Source organism: Vulpes lagopus, chromosome 6, assembly GCF_018345385.1.
Source record: "Vulpes lagopus strain Blue_001 chromosome 6, ASM1834538v1, whole genome shotgun sequence".
Taxonomy (NCBI): domain Eukaryota; kingdom Metazoa; phylum Chordata; class Mammalia; order Carnivora; family Canidae; genus Vulpes; species Vulpes lagopus.
In genome coordinates, this window is record NC_054829.1 from 77239200 (window position 1) to 77262464 (window position 23265).

The following is a 23265-nucleotide window of genomic DNA, read 5'->3' on the forward strand; positions in this document are numbered from 1 at the left end:
CCTGTATGCCTCTAAGAAAGTCCCAAGTTCCCTGGACTGCAGGTTTAAGATATACAGATGAATGAAATGATTTCAAAGATTTCTTCAAGTTCTAAATCCGTAATACTCCTTCAATAAAAAGGAACAAATTTCAGTGAACATTCTTCTTACAGCACCCAACACTAGAAGACTTATGAAAGAGAATAAGCATATTCTCCAGTATTTTTTTTAGTAGAGAACAAGCTCTCAAAGCTAGAGAATACAAATGCTATTTACAACAGTCTTACTATTTATGCTTGAGAGTCTATCCTTTCTTTGTGACAGTTATACCTCATATAGTAAATTTTCTCTACTAGCTTTGGGAATAGGCACAGAGACCAAGTTAGAGCATTTAAAGATGTCAACAGGGGCAGCCTGGGTGGCTCAGCAGTTTAGCACCGCCTTCAGCCCAGTGTGTGATCCTGGAGACCCAGGATTGAGTTCCATGTCGGGCTCCCTGCATGGAGCCTGCTTCTCCCTCTGCGCCTCTCTCTCTCTGTTTCTCTTGAATAAATAAAATATTTTTTAAAAATAAAGATGTCAACTGTTCCAATAAAAAAATAAAAAATGGAATGTAGAAGTTTTCTATTAATATCCCTTCCCCTACTCCCACAGTCTCATGTAAATGATTAATATTCAAGTTCACTTTCCAACACCATAGGTAGGCAAAGTAAATTTCCTGTGCCACACTATTCTTATATGGTAGTTTATGATAATTTCTAAAAATTCCCACTAAATAGCAACTATCTCCTAGAATTTATTTTCATGATAGCATTTATTTCAATGGAAAGAAATACTTCTCAATTTTAACAATCTAAGATATGCCATTAAGAGAACATATCGGGACACCGGGGTAGCTCAGTGATTGAGAGCCTGCCTTCGGCCCAAGGTGTAATCCTGGGGTCCCGGGATCGAGTCCCACATGGGGCTTCCTGCATGCAGCCTGCTTCACTCTCTGCCTAGGTCTCTGCCTCTCTCATAAATAAGTAAAATCTCAAAAAAAAAAAAAATTTAATAATAAGAGAACATATCTCCCTTGTAAAGGAGAAACAGCCTGCGTTACAACTAACATCATATGCCTGTCCTAGGGATATAGAACAAGCGGAGCCATGCTAAAAACAGTGGAACAAAGCACACAGATGAGGCATGGGCCTTGTCTAATGTATTGCTAATATATTGCTCTGATCACCAACCTTTTTATGAAAAGGCCTTTAATCTTTCTCTGCTCACAGACTAGGAACTGAAACTCACAGAGCTGAGAGGTAGCACTGAGGTTCTTACATGTGTGCTAATTTTTACAGTTCAACATCCATGAGATCTATTAAGCATCTTATAAAACACCAAATTCAAGTATTATTCTCTTTTACAGTACTCTAAGTTCAATAACTGCAGCTCTTTGCTAAACTTAGTTCTTTTTTATTACAAAATGTAATTATGTAAGCTCAGAATTTAACTGTTTTTTCTCTAAAGACAATCCAATAAAATAAATAATAACTACCACCAAATAAGAATAAATAGGGATATGTAAAAGGAAAGTACATTATTCACAGTCTTTTATGGATTCAGTTGGCAAGGGGTAGGGTTTACAGCAAATGTAAACCTTTAAGTTCTATTTGATGACATGAATACAACCAATAAGCTTATCCAAAGTAGTTGCCAACATGTAGCACCCTTTACTAACTTTTCCATTTGAATGAGAATTTTCTCCATCAAAACTGGTACATTTTATATAGACAGTCGATAACTGTCTATATAAACTGGCCTATAACATTTTCTGTCAATTTGCAGATAGAAGTGATGGAATAATCTTAGGCAATAATAGGAACTACCAGGACAAAACCTCTTTCAGAAAGATAAGTTCTACTTGCCAAAGTCTAGTACAAATACTTGACTTTCTAGCCAACAATAAATTATTTGCTTGTCTAAAAAGCAACTTCTAGCCATTTATGTTTTTAATTTATCTTTTACAAAATAAGTATACAGTAAGAAGTACTATGATTAAACCTACACATATAGCTAGGAAGGTTCTTCATACAAAACAAAAGGACAATATAGAGAATCTTACTACTTTTTAAAGACTCTTAAAGATTTTAAGTAACCTAGAAGAAGGGTTGAAAAGCAAGAAAATACTATCTAAGCTTTAGAAGAGAAAAAAAGTTCACCTAGCCTGTAAGTTTAAGGTATTTATTACTTTACTCTTATCTCCTCTTCAAAGTGGTTTGCCAGTAAAAATTAGAAAGGTCTCTTAATTTTACAACCATCCAGTAGCCCTACGTATCCCCAATAAGACAAGAACTGAAAATGAACACTTAATTTGACTGACACCTACCTGTGCTTTCTGAAGCAGTTCAATTGTAAGAGGAAGCCAGTCAGGAATAAGTTTCTCCATTTCCAAACTAACAATGGCCAGAGCAAGCATGGATCCTTTGAATTGTAGAAGTTGGTTACAGGCCATACAGTGAAGGAGTTGTTTGGTAAGGACTGCCAAATGCTGAGATGGGCTCAGTTTGGGTAAACTGAAAAGTAACTGAGGCCTAGTTGACACTGCAATGGCATGAAACTGAAAAAAAAAAAAAAAAAAAAAAAATTCATGAGAACATCACACTGGTTTTACTTAAAGTTTTAGGTAAATTATGTACAGAAATCGACATAACCTCAGGTATTAATTTCTTAAGTTAAATTTGACATATATCCTAATTTCTATTTTTTTTCCCTAAAAATCACTACAAAACAAATGAGTGGGCAATCTACTTTCTTAAGTTACTAAAATAAGATTACATATTAAAATAGGAAACTAAGAGACATTAGATATATTTACAATGTGAAGAAAATCCAATGGTGTAGCTGTGTGAAGATCCCAATTCAACTTATCCAGAATAATTCTCTCCATCCTTAGAATTTCAGATGAAGAACATCCACAGAAACTGTCTCTTGCCAACACCTTCAGTACTGGAATTCTCTATCCAAAGCAGAGGGGAGGGGAACAGGGCAGAGTGAAGAGGGCAGAAAAAAATAAACTAATTTTCAGTTTTTGTTCTGGTGAAGAGAAAGCAAGTTAATAAATAGAAATTTTCAAGAAACAGGCACAACTAATTTTTAAAGGAAAATACCTCATCCTCCTCAACAGTCTTGGCAGCTAGGAAAAAACAGCTGATCGCAATACAACTCAGGTATTTTGGGTGGGCCTAAAATTTTGAAGAGAAAAACAATTCAGTGATTTTCAAAAAGCTCAAAGAGTTTATTTTTAAAAACTAGATATGCATGTGAGACAGGTATGCACAATATTCGAAGGAATAATTAATCTGATTCCTACCTACTGCTTTCTAAGATCAGGACTAACTTTTAACTTCACAACCCTAGCCATAATTATATTCTATGACAACACTAAGATATTACATTGTAAAAGTTCAACCAATGTTAGTTACCCAAAGTTAAATTTCTACCCAGTAGAGAAGAACTTAATTTTAGAAGACAATTTATTTAATAAATAAAATTCCAAAAATTAAAAATCTATTTGTGCATGTGTGTATTTTATTAGCTAGTTTTACTCTCTTTACCAGTCATATCAGTAATATTAATGTACTAGATGTTAGGGGAATTAAAGAGAAAGAAAACAACATTTTAAAAAAGACTATAAACCTATTCCAGAAAGAAGACATTAAAAAGACTATAAACCTATTCCAGCTTTATTTTTTTTTTTAAGATTTTATTTATTTATTCATGAGAGACACACACACACAGAGAGAGGGGGGAGCAGAGACACAGGCAGAGGGAGAAGCAGGCTCCATGCAGGGAGCCTGACGTGGGACTTGATCCTGGGTCTCCAGGATCAGGCCCTGGGATGAATGCGGCGCTAAACCGCTGAGCCACCCGGACTGCCCCTATTCCAGCTTTAAAAAACTAAATATAGACTGTTAGCAGATAAGTAGAAATTTTCTAATTAAGTGCCCACAAAAACATGTACATATTCAGGTTCCATGGCGAGAATGAAAGGCTCCTAAATTCACACAGAATCAATTAGTAGGGGAAAAAACTTTCTAAAGGGTTTGACATGCATAGGAAGGCTTGAATTTGACTTTTCCTTATCTCTAAGGAAAAAAAGTAGGCCTACTTTTCCTTATTGATAGAATAAGGGTTTGCCAAATCCAGCATCAGAATTCAGTTTTAAATAACCAGAACAATTATATCAAATTACATTGAATGACACAGAGTTAAGTTACATTACACAAAGAAAACATGTTTTGACATTTATCTTATACTGAAATATTACATTCCTCTAAAATTGGGGAAACTTTCTAATGACCTGATGTGGCCTTGATTAATTACTTATTGAATAAGCATGCCGGTGACCAATGCCTCAGTGTAAGTAGCATACTACCTAGGCACCTTTTAGTCCTCTGCCTATATGAAAAATAAAAGCTGATTCAATACTATCAATATTTTTATGTAATCATTAACATTAATCAGACATTATGGTTTAGAAAGCACTTCTAAAAATACCATCATGTCTATTATGTCTCAGAAGTTAAGGACACAACACAAGTGATTTAGGAAGTGAAGGCAGATCTTGTGGCTAAGAGTTTTCCAGGATCCTTTATTTCCCCCCAAGTGTATACAAGTCAAATCCTTGAGGTAATTAGAGTTCACTCCCGAGAGGAGCCCTACAATTAACAACTCAAGGTAGGTAATGCAACTCGGAAGTCAAGGGTACCAAAAAATTTTATAATAAAAAGAATCCCAATAGCAAGTGTGATTTTTTTTTTCAAAGAGTTGTTCTCATTCCTGGATATACATCAGTCATCTGTGTAGTTTGTTTTTGCTTCCTTAAATAAAGACATCCAGATCTTACCAACTAGAGATTCAGATTCAGTAGCTCTGGGATAGGGCTCAGAGTCCATACTTTAAAAGAGCTACAGCTAGGATTGAGGCTCTAGTCATTGGAGCAGCCTTATATGGTCTGTTTTAAGTCACTGTATTCAAACTATGAATACATTTTAGGTTAATTTTTTCAGTATAGATAACCATCTAAGTAAGAGAATCTTATGCTAATAACATGACAGGATCCATTAAGTAAGAAATATGAAGAAAAAAAAGAATTATGAAGAAAATGAGATACTTGGCACTATTCTTTAACTGATCCAGTAACTTCTCCAAATCTGTTTAGAATGTTTAATTTTTTTTTTTAAGATTTATTTATTCATGAGAGACAAAGAGAGAGAGAGGCAGAGACACAGGCAGAGGGGGAAGCAGGCTCCATGCAAGAAGCCTGACGTGGGACTTGATCCCGGGTCTCCAGGATCACACCCTTGGCTGAAGGCAGTGCTAAACCACTGAGCCATCCAGGCTGCCCATAAGAATCTTTTCTATGACAAAAGCTAAAATAAGGTTATTAATTTGTAAAGAACAAAAAACCAAGAAAGTACATTACGTTTAAACTCATCTTTCTCTGTGAAAGGGAGGTTAGCTCTAGTAGGGGAGGCTTGATAGTAAGATTAAACAGACATCTCAGATAACCTAGATTGCAGGCAATTAGTATCATAATAAAAGATTCTTCAAGTCTCTTTTAAGAGTTCAAGTGTGAAACAAAAAAAAAAAAGTAACTGAATGGCCATCCAAATTCTTCCACTCCATACTTCTTTAACTTCTATTTTTCATACTTAATAACACAGTACAGTATCCTCAGCACTAAATTCATAGTTCCCCCAGTTTATATATTCCCAGGCATACAAATGACAACAAATGAATTGCTTTTCTAATTTTTATGCCTTGCCATTAAATAAATGCTAACTTTCTGATTTAAATCAATTGAGAGGGATCCCTGGGTGGCGCAGCGGTTTGGCGCCTGCCTTTGGCCTAGGGCGCGATCCTGGAGACCAGGGATCGAGTCCCACGTCGGGCTCCCGGTGCATGGAGCCTGCTTCTCCCTCTGCCTGTGTCTCTGCCTCTCTCTCTCTCTCTGTGACTATCATAAATAAAAAAAAATAAAAAAAAAAAATTAAATCAATTGAGAGCCTACTATGACCAATTTCATATAATATAGCCAATGATATATAGCAACAGAGACAATATAAAACTTATTCATTTATTTTCATATGCTGTCATTCAACAAAAATATACCACTTATGTTCAGTTCATCTTGCTATACTCCAAATGTATGCTATACTCCGAATAGAAAGTATTTATGTATTTTAAAACACTACGGATAGTCAATAAGCAGTGACAGAAGAAAAAAATGTGTAGAAGGCTTATACTTTTCTAATCTACCTCACTGTTAACATCTAGTACACCAATATATTAAAAGATGACTAAACATTCTGATGATATATGGTTTGTAATAAGGAAATCAAAAACTTTATAGGTTAAGTATAAGTTATGAATACTGATAGCAAAAAGAAAATTACAGATTACAATTCAAAACATTTCTAAAAATTTACAGCAATAATAGAAAACATCATGCCTTATTACAGGGGCACAGATCATGTCTAAGAAGGTTTCCATTCCCTGTCACTTTCTAGAATGTTTACAAATTGCCCTTGGTTTAAAATATAAACCCTCAAACAAGGCATTGTGTTTAAGTGTATCCTAAAATATTTACCTTTACAGTGGCTAAAAACCTGTCCAAAAGACTGCTAGCCAGAGCAAATGTTTCTGGGTAAAGGTTGAATTGGTACTTGAGCTTGGCCAGCCACTGAATCACTTCATCTCTCTGGGATGGAGAAACATTCTATAAGGGAACAATTAAAAGATAAAATAAAAATAAGAGAACAAGTGACATTTCAAATTATCATCAAGAATGAACTATCTTTTAAAAGGTTAGCAAATGCTATGGAATACATTTATATGTCAAAAACATTTTTAAGTTTACTCAAAATCTATCAAACTTGAGATGAACGAAGATAAAACATTATGTAATGGTCATAGCATTTACCAATACCCAATATTCTCTTATTTTTTTATTAAATAAAATCTTCACTATGTCATGTCACCACAGTCCTGTATTTTAATTAAACTAAGGTGTTCAGGGAATATAACACTTTAAAGGTTAGGTAACTAGTATCAACTGACAGTAGTTTGGAATTAAGTTTCCCAGTGAATTTCTTTCTAAGGCACCAAATAGCCATTAAACCATCTTAGGAAATATAAGTAGAGTATGGTAATAGAATGAGAGCCCATTAAAAACAAAACTAAAGTCAACAGAAATAAATGAAAAACACCAGGTACAACCAGATGAATTACACATTTAAAGATCATGGAAGAATATTGAAAGGGAAATTCACCTGCATTAATTTACCAGTGGAGAGATTATTATACAAACACATAACATTACTGCTTCCTACATATTAAACTGCTGAGTACAGGCTTAATTTTTAGAAGGTACACATTTTAAAGCAATTATGATTTAGATATCTTTACTGTCAAGTTTTGCAGGCACCATGAAAAATACAAAATAAAACAAACCTAATAATAATCTACTTATAATAAATTAAACAGATCCATGAGAACTACCTCTACCAGGTAAATACAACAGAGTACAGAAATGACTCTGTGATTAGTGGGAAAAAGTATTTTCAGTAAGTGAGGGTTCCAGACAAGTAAAGTGCTTAATCTAAGCACTGCAATCTTTGTAATTATAACCATTTTAGATGGAAATCCTTTAAAATATATTTATCTCATTCCTTAGAAAGTAGAGAGATCATAGCTTAAACCTCTTACCTGATTACTATGGGTCAATTTTATGAAATTCTTTTATCACAGAGAGATACATTAAGAGTTATGAAAGCAAGGAGGGCTATATATTTTCATAATGTATCTCCTCAAACAAGTATTTCAGTTGGAATTTCTTCTCTCCTCCCCTTGGTTTTCTTTAGTGTGAGAAATACATGACTTGGTGCTCATTATAATCTGCCACTGGACTGGCAAAGTAATTTCTCTCTTTTTTTTTTTTTCTAATTCCTCTTTCATTTTGGCATAACATAGTAAAATATTTCTTAATGTTGGCCAAACCAACTAATCACACATGTCATTTTTACATCTAGCTGTAAACTCAGTTATAACTGGTATTTCAGAAGGTTAACTGCCATGTATCTACCTTCTAGTCAATTCTTTTTGTCAAATAAAGACTGATCCTAGACTACTGCACAAAAAATACTGCCAAGAAAGTGAGATAAAAATTTACAACCTCTCACATTAACATCTTACCACCAAACTGGTGTTAAGACTATGAACAATAATCTGAAAACATCTGACAACCAAAACAGTTCATATTAATAAATATTCAGTGTCTATCTTATGGCAGGTCCTGGGAATACAATGAATAAAAAGCTTTCTGTTTGAACTTCAAAACTTAAAGTCCTACGATGAGGCAAACAATCAGAAAATGTCAATAAACAATGATTAGTGTAAAAGAGAGGCATATACAGTGCTAAAGGAACACACTAGAAAGGCACTTGGTCTTGTGTGGAAGCAGAATGAAAGCTTCTTATAGAAGACAGTAATGAATGTGTACCTTAAAAGTTAAAAAGTGAGGAGAGGATGTAATCATTTTAAAGACATTGAAAAGAGCTACATTTTTTAAAGCCCATGAACTTTAAAGCATAGGAATGAAGTCAACCTGGAGGAAATAACCTATTGTCAAGCTCTTCTGACTTGCAAATAAAATCAAGGTGGGTGAAAAAGACTGTTAGAAACAGATAATCTAAAAAAAAAAAAAAGAAAAGAAAAGAAACAGATAATCTGAGAATCAGTGGTATAATTTAATCAAAAAGAAATACAGGGAACACCTGAGTGGCTCAGGTCATGATCCCAGTGTCCTGGGATGGAGCCCTGCATTGGGCTCCCTATTCAGTAGGATGCCTGCTTCTCCCTCTCCCCCGCTGCTACTCTCCCTACTTGCACTCTCTCTTGCTTGCTCTGTCAAATATATAAATAAAATCTTTAAAAATATATATTTAAAAAACTTTTTTTAAAGGAAACATAGGCAGTTCATGAAACTGAAGCTGTGGGCTTGACAGTTTCTGGGTGCACAGAGTAGCAAAATAATTTATGTCTGCATAGACTATACTGTTCAACATGACAGAGGAAACTGGAGTTAGGTTATTAGAACCAGAGCTGAATTCTCTCTCACGCAGAGAGTCTGAAAAAGGTGGCAAAACATTATTGTCTGGAGCTGTGGCTTTTCAGGAAAAGTGAGAGAAAGCTGACACAGACTGACAACTATAGGCCCTGAGTCAAAGAGCTGTTAGCAGGGTCACTGGTTCTACAATATATCATTTTCCACAGAGCCCTGAGCTGCTACTTTAAGATCTAGTTCTGGACTGGGGGCTCCTAAAAGTCCCTGGGAACTAAGTGAATAAAGGCAGTCACAACATTTCTAGATGGAGAGAATTATGCATTCAAGAGAAATTAAATTCCTACTAGGATGAGATTTTATCTAAAATGCCAAAACAAATAAAAAAGTAATGTTCAGCAAGCCATCCAAACAAATCAATAAAGAAATACATTTGCAGAAGGAGAAATAGATGGTGCTAGAACCTGATGAAACTGGGGAGGCTTAAAGGAGGTGAAAGAACAATGATCCAGAGTAGCAATAGGGAACAAGAACATCATCAATTCCACCTTCAGCTCAGAAAGCCATACAATGGGGATAGAGTTGAGAAAAAGATCCCTAAATGACAAATTATATATAATGTGCCTATTTGGTGTTTGACATTAAATAACAAACATATAATTGTAAGAAGTGCCACAAAATATGGACAAAATATGCTATAAAAGTATATAACATAGGGAACACAGTTACCTACAGAGTTCGATATCATGGTTGTAACTAAATGATTCAACTTACAGAAAGCACATAGAATACAAAAGGCACTCAAATACTGGTTTTGTTCTTTCCCACCTCTAAAAATACTTGCTGTTCTAATGATCCCAGAAAAAAGCAAATTTAAAAATATTACATACGAGTAATTATTTTAAATCAATTATAATACAACTAGTTATGAAAGAGATCATGGCTAGTCTTTGGACTTTATACCTTATATTAAAATATGAGGCCAGGGCCAAGAAAGCATTCCTGCATGGCTAGTATTATCTCACTAATCAAAACCAGTAACAGCAGCAGCAGCAACAGCAAAAACCCCACAAGTTTAACAGTTTAAGACTCACTCTTAGGAAGTCATACTAAAATCACCTTTTCAAATCAATTAAAACATGTACTAAAGAGTAATATTATCAGGATAGCTTTACAAAAATTAAGTTCTATGACTAAGTAGTCCGATTCAGAAGGAAGAATGGGAGGAAGAAAGGAAAGCAGAACTGGCTGCCCACCCCAGACAGTACTTCCTGGTCAAGGAATCTGTTTTCTTTTACATGGATTCCTCAAATAGGGTTAAGCGAGTTCACTAAGTCGAATAACTAATCCTCAAGAGAATTTGGAATGGATTGATTCAACCTAGTAAAACACAGGATTTTATATTCCACATGCTACTATTCTGATCCTTAAAATACAAATCCTCTCCAGCTTTAAACTCTAAAAGGCTCACCATTACCTAAAAGATTAAGTACAATCCCCCAGGCATGGCGTACAAATCCCTATGACCTACCTCTCTAGCCTACTCATCTTCCTATCACCTCTGCCTTAAAATTCATACTGGAAGAGCAGTATTTATAATTATGTCCTTCCCTGCTCTTGCCATGCAGTTTTATTACATCACTGCTCCTCTGTTCATACTGTTCCCTCTGGTCGGAACACATCCCTCTCTCTTTTACCTACCTATTTATCCTTCAAGAGCTATTTCAATGGTCACTCCTTACCACACTTTTCCTAGTAAGTCTAGTTGGGCTAAGTACCTTCCTGTGCACCCACAGCCTCTTGTCACACCTGTAAAGTTCAATATTAAAAAAAAATTTACATTTCTGCTTTTGGCTATAAAAAAGCTATTAGCAACCACTACCACCACCACCTGTTTTGAAGTCATGAGAACTGCTAGGACAACCAAGCTTTGCAGAACCAAGATTATGCAAAAGAGGTATATTTATCCCCTGATTTCAAAAGTCTGTGTTATGTCACTTTTACTAAAAACCTACCTTAGTATCTGAAAAAATCTGAAGTAGATTTTCACTTTTATGAAAAAGGTAAAAAGTAAAAATAGAATTCAGCATTTGTTTTGCAACAAGTTGTTACAGTGACGGCAGCACCCCCAGAGCAGCAAATCAGTACTGCCCATCTCCTTACCCTAAAACTACACGCAGCACCTCAGCATCATGCCACCATGGCTTTGAACTGTTGTCTATGAGCATCAGTGCTTTATCTTGATTTATTCTGTCCATCTGTTAGCAAGATGTGTCCTAAGGTATCAGAAAAGCCAAAGAGAGGATCTGGGAATGTTCAAAGTTTCCCTTACAAATTCATAATAATTGCTACTTTGCTGTTACACCATTTCAGCTTACGAAGTTTTCACAGGAATGCTCTATTTTCAAATAATGAGGGAAACCTGTAATGAGAGGAGTCAACATTCTGTAGCTTTTCCTTCAGAGCACTTACCCATCCTGAGTATGGCAAAAAGCTGAGAGTACGGGCAAAGAAACCTACAGAGCTTCAGAGACTTTCATAGGGGCTAAAGACAAAATCTGGAGACTTAAGGAGCCAAGTGGGTAGAGGAAGAGTCAGAGAACTGAATGTGACACTCAAGTAATTTTCCCAATTTCAGAATGAAATTCTGAAGTTGGAAAGGACAGGGATGTAATAAGCTAAGCAAAAGCCTCTGAAAAGCAAGAATGAGTTCTGTACCCTAATCAAGTTCTCAAGTTGAATCCTGGGCTGCACTCCAGGATGTGGGGCACACGACAGGCCGATGAAGTCATACCCAAGTGCAGCCCAGACTCCAATCAGCACCACCCCTCACTGGGTTACAGTGGTTCATCTCCTACTTGGTCGCCTAATAAAGAGAAAACTGAACCACTCTGCAGCAAGATAATATCTAGAACCTTTACAATTTTTCATAATGTTCAGCATTCAATTAAAAATTACCGGGCACACTAGAGAGTATAATCCTAAGCAAAGTCAGTCAGAGAGAGACAAATCTCATAGGATTTCACTCACATGTGGAATTTAAGAAACAAAACGAACAAAGGGGGAAAATGAGACACAAACCAAGAAACAAACCCTTAATTAAAGACAACTGATGGTCATCAGAGGCGAGGTCGGGGGGGGCGGGGTGGGTACGATGGATGTAATAGGTGAAGAGGATTACCATTAAGGGGATTACCATTACTTACCATGATGAGCACTGTGTAATGAATAGAATTCTTCAATCACTATATTGTATACCTCAATCTAATACAATACTATGTTAACTATATTGGAATTAAAATTAAAAACATAATAAAAGGTGGGAGGGGCAAGATGGTGGAAAGTAAGGATCCTCAACTCACCTGGCCCCACAAACTTACCTAGATAACTTTCAAAATATCCTGAACACCTACGAATCCTACCTGAGATTTAAAGAGAGAGCAGCTGGAATGCTACAGAGAGAAAATTTTTGCTTCTAACAAGGTAGGAAGGCAAAAAATAAAAAATAATAAAGTGGGGGAAGGGCTCCACGAGGACCCGGGCTAAAGCAGAGCTGCAAAAGCCTCCAAGCCAGGAAAGCCCAGCCCAGGAGAAGCGGTAACTTTAAAAACCCACGCCAGAGTTTTCTGAAAGAAAAGTTCTTAGCCTAAGAGAAATCAGGCAGAGTCGCAGGGGAGACAGTGAAGCCTCAAGATTCCCGGAGTCACTGTAAGAGGAGGGGCACCTGAGAGAAAGCTCACCGCAAACCGTGGACCAATCTTGGTAAAGGGCTGGAGTGGAGCTTTTCCGCCTTGCTGCCGCCATGGTGCCCGTTAAAAAGCTTGTGGCAAAGGGGTAACTTCTGAGGTGCCTTTTTCCAAAAAGTATTTGAAATATCTCACCAAAAAATATTTGAAAAATAACCACCTCTGTGACTGGTTGCACATAGTTGCTAACAGCAAGGAGAGTTACGAGTTGCATTACTTCCAGATTAAACAGAACGAGGAAGATGAGGATTAAAACTCATTTATCTCAAATACTTTGACTTCTTGAATAAAACTTGGACCCCCCCCCCCCCAAATAAAAAGAAAAAAGGGCTGGAGTGGAACAGCTCTCAGGGCATTTGGGAGAAGCCAGTCGGTTAGGCAGGATGGCTCTGGAGCTCCCTTTATTCTAGAGCCCTGCTCTAGAGGGAGGTAGCTGTTCCCCATTCCTCCCCCGTTTGGGAGGGGTGGCCCCCAGGGAGCACGGGTCCAGGGGTGCAGGGCTCTGGATCCCAGAGAGCTCAAACGGACAAAGCCAGCGATTCTGTGTTCCCCCTGGGTCAGGTAGAGGCGGGGAGGGCACAAGACAGTGAGGACTCTCCTGCTACTGGGTGCCCCCAAGCTGTGCATGTCAGCGCCCCTGTCCCCTATGCCAGTGTAGACTGGGAGATTGTAGTTAGTTACTCATGGGGAGCTGACTCCAGAGCTGGAGATCTGGTGGCTGCCATTGTTGGTTTTCCTCATTGTGTCACCTTGTGCCTGGGAGGGGCGGGGCTGCCAGGGAACAGAGGCCTCACGGGGTAAACAGCTCCCACTGAACCCGGCACCTGGTGGGGGGGGGGCGGGGGGACGCGGGGGGGGGGGGGCGCATCTCCACCCAGGTACACACACCTGAGAATCAGCACAGCAGGCCCCTCCTCCAGAAGACCAGCTGGGAGAACAGAAGAGCAAGTTCTGGAGCAGCGCTGGAAAGCTCCAAGACTGAGGGAAAATAGTATATAAAACTAGAGGGTCATTTTTTTTTTTCTCCCATTAGGACTTGTTTTTATATCAGACTAAAAATTTCCAATATATTTTCCCTTTTCCCACCTTAACTAAAATATTTTACCAGCTCTTCATTTTTAAGATTTTTTCCTTTTTGACTTTCATATTTCTACAATTACAGATCTTAGATATATTTTTCACTTCTGGATTCACTTCAACGTATTCAATTTAATTTTGGTAGATATATGAGATACAGGTTTTTGTTGTTTTTTTCTGCCTTGTTTTGTTTTACAATAAAGTTAGTACCTTCTAAAACACGACCAACATCCAGAACCAAGTGGAACACTATGTTGGTTCATTTTGTGAGATTATATTCTCCCTTCCTTCCTCCTTTTTCTTGTTAATATTTTGGTGGTCAATGTTGGGGCTTTCTATAAGTATTGCTGCTTTATATGAATTTGGGATTGAGCATCTTCTAACATACAAAACAAAATACACTCAGAACCAAGAGGATCATCCTCTAGGACCCCTCAGGTAGACCACATTCTCTCTCCACTACCACTTCGTCACCACCACCATCCCCCCCTTTTTTTCTCTTCTTTACTTTTTTCCTTTTTCTTCTTTGTTTTTAGCTTTTTATTTTTACTACTTTGTTTTAAAATTTGTTTTTCACTTTAGTGGTCCTTCTGTTTTATTTTGTTCTGTTCTTCTTTTTCTTTTATTTTCCGGTCTCTGACCTGTTTGAAATGATCTAGGGTGTACTTTACTTAGGTCATGGTTGATATTTTGGCTCAGCCCGCTGATACAGCCACTCTGCACTGGACAAAATCACTAGAAGGAAGAATTCACAAAAGAAAGAACTGGAAACATACTCTCTGCCACAGAGTTACAGAATTTAGATTTCAATATGATGTCAGAAATTCGATTCAGAAGTACAATTATAAAGCTACTGGTGGCTCAGGAAAAAAGCATCAAGGCCTCTAGTGACTTCCTTACTGCAGAATTGAGATCTAATCAGGCCGAAATTAAAAATAGATTAAATGAGATACAATCCAAACTGGATGTTCTAACTGCTAGAGCTAATGAGATAGAAGAGAGAGTCAGTAACACAGAAGACAAGTTGATGGAATGGAAGGAAGCTGAGGAAAAAAGAGAAAAATAATTAAGTGCCATGAGGAAAGGCTTAGGGAAATAAATGATAACCTCAGAAGGAAGAATCTATGTGTAACTGGGATTCCAGGAGAGGCTGAAAGAGAAAGAGGACCACAAAGTATATTTGAACAAATCATAGCTCAGAACGTTCCTAATCTGGGGAGAGAAACAGGCATTCAGATCCAGGAGATAAGAGGACCCACTTCCCCCAAAAATCAATAGAAACCGTTCAACACCTCCACATTTAATAGGGACACTTGCAAATTTCAAAGATAAAGAGGAAATTATTAAAGCAGGTCAAAACAAGAGATTCTTAACTTATATAGGGAGAAATATCAGATTAATAGCAGACCTCTCCACAGAGACCTGGCAGGCCAGAAAGGGCTGGGATGATATATCTCGGGTACTAAATGGGAAGAACATGCAGCCAAGAATACTTTATCCAGCAAGGCTGTCATTCAGAATAGGAGAGATAAAGAACTTCCAAGATAGACAGAAACTGAAAGAATATGTGACTACCAAACTGGCTCTGCAAGAAATATTAAGGGGGAACCATCTAAAAAAAAAGAGGAAGCCCAAGGAAATAATCCACAAAAACAGGAACTGAATAGGTATTATGATGACACTAAACTCATATCTTGCAATAGTTACTCTGAATGTAAATAGTCTAAATGATCCCATCAAAAGATGCAGGGTTTCAGACTGGATAAAAAAGCAAGACCCACCTATCTATATGCTATCTGCAAGAGACTCATTTTAGATATAAGAACACCTCCAGCCTTTAAATGAAGGGGTGGAGAACCATTTACCATTCAAATGGTCCTCAAAAGAAAGCTGAGGTAGCAATCCTCATATCAGATAAATTAAAGTTTATACCAAAGACTGTAGTAAGAGATGAAGAGGGACACTATATCATACTTAAAGGGTCCATCCAATAAGAAGACCTAACAATCATGAGTATTTCTGCCCCTAATGTGGAAGCTGCCAAGTATATGAATCAATTAATAACCAAAGTAAAGAGATACTTAGATAATAACACACTAATAGTAGGAGACTTCAACACAGCACTTTCAGCAAATGACAGATATTCTAAGCAGAACATCACCAAAGAAACAAGGGCCTTAAATGATACACTGGACCAAATAGATTTCACAGATACATACAGAACTTTCCACCTCGGGGATCCCTGGGTGGCGCAGCGGTTTGGCGCCTGCCTTTGGCCCAGGGCGCGATCCTGGAGACCCGGGATCGAATCCCACATCAGGCTCCCGGTGCATGGAGCCTGCTTCTTCCTCCGCCTGTGTCTCTGCCTCTCTGTCTCTCTCTGTGACTATCATAAATAAATTTAAAAAAAAAAAAAATATTTAAAAAAAAAAAAAAAAAAAAAAAAAAGAACTTTCCACCTGAATGCAACTGAATACACACATTCTTCTCAAGTACATATGGAACTTTCTCCAGAAAGACCACATATTAGGTCACAATTCAGATCTCAGCAAATACCAAAAGACTGGGATTGTCCCCTGCATATTTTCAGACCACAATGCTTTGAAACTAGAACTCAATCACAAGAAGAAATTTGGAAGAAACTCAAATACATGGAGGTTAAAGAGTATCCTACTAAAAAAATGAATGGGTCAACCAGGAAATTAGAGAAGAATTAAAAAGATTCATGGAAATTAATGAAAATGAAGATACAACCGTTCAAAATCTTGCAAAAGGGAAATGCATCACAATACAAGCCTCCCTCAAAAAATTGGAAAAAACTCAAATACACAAGCTACCCTCTCACCTAAAGGAACTGGAGAAAGAAAACCAAATAAATTCTACCCTAAACAGAAGAGAGATAATAAAGATTCAAGGAGAACTCAATGAAACAGAGACTAGAACTATAAAACAGATCAACAAAACCAGGAGTTGGTTCTTTAAAAGAATTAATAAGATAGAAAAATCCCTAGCCAGCCTTATTAAAAAGAAAAAAGACTCAAATTAAAAAATCACAAATCACGGAGATCCCTGGGTGGCGCAGCGGTTTGGCGCCTGCCTTTGGCCCAGGGCCGGATCCTGGAGACCCAGGATCGAGTCCCACGTCGGGCTCCCGGTGCGTGGAGCCTGCTTCTCCCTCTGCCTGTGTCTCTGCCTCTCTCTCTCTCTGTGTGACTGTCATAAATAAATAATAAAAAAATGTTTAAAAAAAAATCACAAATCAAAGAGGAACGATCACACTAATACCAGGGAAATACAAACTATTTTAAAAATCATTTGAGCAGCTATATGCCAACAAATTAGGCAATCTAGAAGAAATTGATGCATTTCTGGAAAAACCACAAGTTACCAAACTGGAACAGGAAGAAAAAGAAAACCCGAACAGGCCAATAATCAGGAAACTGAAGCGGTCATCAAAAACCTCCCAAGACACAAAAGGTCCAGGGCCAGATGGCTTCCCAGGGGAATTCTATCAAACGTTTAAAGAAGAAACAATACCTAAACTATCAAAGCTGTTTCAAAGGATAGAAAGGGAGGGAATACTTCCACACTTGTTTTATGAGGCACCATTATCTTGATTCCAAACCAGACAAAGGCCCCATCGAAAAGGAGAACTATAGACCAATATCCCTGATGAACATGGATGCAAAAATTCTCACCAAGGTGCTGGTCAATAGGATCCAACAGTACATTAAGAAGATTATTCACCATGACCAAGTAGGATTTATCCCTGGGATGCAAGGGTGGTTCAACATTCATAAAACAATCAAAGTGATAGATCATATCAACAAGAGAAAAAACAAGAATCCTAGGATCATTTCAATAGATGCAGAGAAAGCATTTGACAAAAGACAGCATTTTTTCCTGATCAAAACTCTTCAGAGTAGGGATAGAGGGAACATACCTCAGCATCTTAAAAGCCATCTACAAAAAGCCCACAGCTTCTCAATGGGGAAAAACTGAGAGCCTTTCCCCTAAGATCATAGCCTCAGCAACCAGGCAACAAAAAGAAAGGGCATTCAAATTGGCAAAGAAGAAGTCAAACTCTCCCTCTTCACAGATGACATACTGTACATAGAAAACCCAAAAGACTCCACCCCAAGACTGCCAGAACTCATACAGCAATTCGGCAGTGTGGCAAGATACAAAATCAATGCCCAGAAATCAGTGGCATTTCTATACACTAACAATGAGACTGAAGAAAGAGAAATTAAGGAGTTAATCCCATTGACAATTGCACCCAAAAGCATAAGATACCTAGGAATAAACCTAACGAAAGAGGTAAAGGATCTATACCCTAAAACCTATAGAACACTTCTGAAAGAAACTGAGGAAGACACAAAGAAATGGAAAAATATTCCATGCTCATAGATGGGAAGAATTAATACTGTGAAAATGTCTATGCTACCCAGGGCAATTTACAGGTTCAATGCAATCCTTATCAAAAATATCATGGACTTTCTTCACAGAGTTGGAACAAATAAACTTAAGATTTGTACTGAATCAGAAAAGACCCCGAATAGCCAGGGGCATACTGAAAATGAAAACCGATGCCAGGGCATCACAATGCCAGATTTCAAGCTGTGTTACAAAGCTGTGATCAAGACAGTATGGTACTGGTACAAAAACACATAGATCAATGGAACAGAATAGAGAACCCAGAAATGGGCCCTCAACTCTACAATCAACTAATATTCGACAAAGCAGGAAAGAATATCCATTGGAAAAAAACAGTCTCTTCAATAAATGGTGTTCGGAAAATTGGACAGCCACATGCAGAAGAATGAAACTAGACCATTCTCTTACACCAAACACAAAGATAAATCTCAAAATGGTTGAAAGATCTAAATGTGAGACAAGAATCCATCAAAATCCTAGAGGAGAACATAGGCAACAACCTTTTTAACTTAGCCACAACTTCTTGCAAGACACATCTATGAAGGCAAGGGAAACAAAAGCAAAAATGAACAACTGGGATTTAATCAGGATAAAAAGCTTCTGCACAGCAGGAGAAACAGTCAACAAAAGTAAAAGACAACCTACAGAATGGGAGAAGATACCTGCAAATGACAGACACATCAGATAAAGGGCTAGTATCCAAGATCTATAAAGAACTTATCAAACTCAACACCTAAGAAACAAAAAAAATCCAATCATGAAATAGGTAGAAGACATGAACACACATTTCTCCAAAGACAACATATACATGGCCAACAAGCACATGAGAAAATGCTCCGCATCACTTGCCATCAGGGAAGTACAAATCAAAACCGCAATGAGATACCACCTCACACCAGTGAGAATGGTGAAAATTAACAAGACAGGAACCAACAAATGTTGGAGAGGATGCGGAGAAAGGAGAACCCTCTTGCACTGTTGGTGGGAATGCAAGCTGGTGCAGCCACTCTGGAAAACTGTGTGGAGGTTCCTCAAAGAGTTAAAAATAGAGCTACGCTATGACCCAGCAATTACACTACTGGGGATTTACCACAAAGATAGAGATGTAGTGAAACAGTGGGACACCTGCACCCCAATGTTCATAGCAGCAATGTCCACAATAACCAAACTGTGGAAGGAGCCACGATGTCCTTCCACAGATGAATGGATAAAGAAGATGTGGTCTATATATACAATGGAATATTAATCATTAAAAGGACAAATACCCATTTTCTTTCACGTGGATGGAAGTAGAGGGTATTACACTGAGTGAAGTAAGTCAATTGGAGAAGGGAAATCATATGGCTTCACTCATACGGGGAATATCAGAAATAGTGAAAGGGACCATAAGGGAAGGGTGGGGAACTGAAAGGAAAAAATTAGAGAGACAAACCATGAGAGCCTCCTAACTCTGGGAAACAAAGGATTGCAGAAGGGGAGGCGAGGGGTTGGGGTAACTGGGTGATGGGCAATGAGGAGGGTACTTGATGGGATGAACACTGGGTGTTATACTATATGTTGGCAAATCGAACTTCAATAGAAAGAAAACAAATCAACAACAACAGAAAGACCAAAAAATTAACCAGGCATGACAAAAGAACTAAGTGACCAAAAACCAAGAGAAACAAAACAAAACAAACAAAAAAAACGACCTAGATCTTTGAATACCAGAAAAGGACTTAACATATAGCACAAGAAAAGTGGGAAAAGAGATGAAAAGATGAAGAATTTAACTAAAGACAAGATACCTATATAAAAATCTAAAAAATTATAAAACTGAAAAACATAGTAATGAAATTAAGAATCCAATATGTGGATCCAACAATAAATCAGACATAGTTGGAAAATTATACTTTGAGGGAAACTTAGTTTTAAATGTATATATTAAAATATAAGAAGTGGAAAATCAATTATTTAAGCATTAACCACAAGATAAAAACAACAAATTACACTAAGTAAACAGAAGCAGATAAAGAAAACAAGAGCAAAACTTAAAAAGAAGGCAAATGTAAAACTGGAAAAAACTAAGGAAATGAAAACTAAGGTTCATAGTGATAAACTTTTTTGATTTAAAGAGGTATTATAAATAACTTTACAAAAATAACTTAATTTAGATGAAATAAATTCCTTAAAAAACAATTTTTTGAAACTGAAATAAGATTTAAATAAAGACCTGATTAGTCTCACATTTACCAAAGAAATTGAATTATTAAATACTTTCCACAAATAAATCTCTAGGCATGACAGTGGAACCTTCCTACACTTAAGAAAGAAGTAACAACCCAAACAAACGGAAAGAAAGCTTTTTAAAGAAAGCAGGAATGTTTCCTAACTCATTTTACAAAGCCAGCATACTTTATTATGAAAACCTGACAAAGGACAAACCAATCTCACCCATGAAGGCAATTGCAAAAATCCTAAACAAAATGTTAACAAAATCCAATGATGTAAAAAATGTAACATCTATTTATAGAAAGAAATCTCTTGACAAACTAAGGCAGATAATCTGATAAAGATGATCTAAGAAATATATAACAAATATTATACTTGATGGTAAAATGCTGAAAACTTCCCCCTCAAACTAAAACTGAGACAAGGACACCTGTTACCATCATTTATGGGGTTCTGGAAGCCCTAGCTAATTCTATAAAACAAGAAAAATAAAAAGTATTATGAACTGGAAAGGAAGAAATAAAACCATGATTATTCACAGTTAACATGTCTACGTGTAATATACAGAAAATACAAAAGATTCTGGAAGCTAATTTAGTATAGTCAATATATAAAAATATTTTATTTCCATATACCAGTTTATAGAAACAGCATATTAAAAAAATGAAAAATCTAAATAAAAATTAAAATTAAAAAATGAAAAATCTATAATACTATTTCTAATAACCTCAGTAAGATTCAAATATCTAGTAATAAACCTAAACTACCAAATATTATAAATGAAACTGACGACCAGGGCTCTAGGGTACTTCAATCGGTTAAGTGTCTGACTCTTGATTTCAGCTCAAGTTATCATCTCAGGGTCATGGGATCAAGCCCCACAATGGGCTCCAACCTCAAGAGGGAGTCTTCTTGTCCCTCTTCCTCTGCTCCTCTTCTCTCTTTCTCTCTCTCAAATAAATAAATAAAATATTAAAAAAAAAAAAAAAAGGAAAAGGAAGGAAACTGAAGACCAACTTTAAAGAAAATGGAGAAATATTCTATGTTCATTAATTGGAAGGCTCATATAAACATGTCAATTGTCCCCAAATTGACTGACAGATTCAATAATACCATTTTTAAATGACAAGTATATTGTAAAATATATATGGAAGAGCAAGGGGCTAAGAATAACCAAGACAATCCTGAAAAAGAGAATAAAATTTATGCCTAAACACTTATGATAATGCTATAATAATTAAGGCAGTATGGTTATTTAAAGAGTGGCAAATGGTCCAATGACAAGAGGCAAGAAACAGACACACAAATATACTCACAGGTTTACAGTAGTCGCTTGATTTATTACAGAAGTGCACTTCAGGGAAGTGGGGAAAAGTGTCTTTTTAATAAATGGTGTTGGTTCTCTGCATGAAGAAAAATGATGGATTTCTACTTCACACCATAGCCGCCCCCCCAAAAAAAATCTCAACTGGAATATAAATCTAAATGCATGCAAAGGATGAAATGATCAACTTTGCAGAAGAAAACACAAGGGAGTATCTTCACTACATCGATTAGACAAATACTTCTTTAAAAAAGGAAAAAAATTGATAATTTGGTCCCTAAAAATAAAGAACTTCTTTCTATTCATCAAAGTCAACACAGTTGAAGACATGTGTAATGCATAGTCTGCAAACAAAAGAACTCCTATAAAACAATTAACAAAAATAGAGACAACTCAGTATAAACCCAGATGGAAGATGTGAATAGACATTTTACCAAAAGAGTAAATCTAATGGCCAATAAACATATGAAAAGCTGAACTTCCTTAGTTATTCAAGAAAAGCAAATTAAACCCAATGTGATACTATAATACACTTTCCAGAATAACTACAATGAAAAGACAATACCAAGGTTGAGAAGGATGTAGAGCAACTTGAGACTTTCATACTCTGCTAGAAGGAGTAAAAAAAAATAAAAATTAAAAACCCATGGGATAATAGTGGTATAACAACTCTGGAACAATTGGTGGTTATGCACTAAAACTGATATACACATATTCTAAGTTCTAGCAATTCCATCCCTAGAAATATACCCCCCCACACACACACAAAATGCACATATGTGCATGAACAAGAAGAGGACTTTCCCACTGAGACATGCACAAGAAGATGTCACAAATGACCATCAACAGAAGCGATTAATTCAAAGAATTATACATGGCAATGAGAATAAATTAATTATGGCTACATGAAGTAACATAGATGAATCTTACAGAAAAAATATTAAATAAGAGGCCAGTATTTACTCTATGATTCAATATACAGGTGTGTGAAATTCAAAACCAGGAAAAATTAATCTGTGATATTAGGACAGTGTTTTCTTGGTGTGGGGGAGTAGATAGCAGTAACTGCAAGAGGACAGAAAGAGCCTTCTGCAAATATAGTGGTATATTTTACAGTTGTACACTTACAATCTATGTACTGTTCTGTACATTACACCTCAAGAAACTGTTGAAGAAAATAAAAAAGAGAAACCATCCTGCAGGGTAAATAGATTTATTTATTTACCAAATCCACAGTATACAAAAATGACAGAAGTCAACATATTAGATAACAATCATAATTTTAAAGCTAGAAAAATGGGTCAGAATCAACAATTTTAAATTTAATAATAACACCATACCCAGGTCAAAACCTAAAAAGTACATACAGCACAAAGGAAACTTTG

At 36.6% G+C, this 23265-nt stretch overlaps 1 protein-coding gene across 5 annotated transcripts in view; it reads right to left on the reverse strand.

The window, feature by feature from the left end:
* The window catches only part of CCNI (cyclin I), a 40908-nt gene that overhangs the window by 6327 nt on the left and 11316 nt on the right, over positions 1-23265 (reverse strand). For 3 of the 5 annotated variants that reach the window (XM_041759093.1, XM_041759091.1, XM_041759092.1), the window contains 5 exons: positions 6614-6742; positions 5807-5980; positions 3129-3203; positions 2837-2977; positions 2348-2578 (listed from right to left, as the gene is read on the reverse strand). In XM_041759093.1, coding sequence (XP_041615027.1) covers positions 2348-2578; positions 2837-2977; positions 3129-3203; positions 5807-5980; positions 6614-6742 — 750 coding nt within the window. The remainder of the gene's footprint in view (positions 1-2347; positions 2579-2836; positions 2978-3128; positions 3204-5806; positions 5981-6613; positions 6743-23265) is intronic. The other 2 variants (XM_041759095.1, XM_041759094.1) reach the window with 1 other exon arrangement.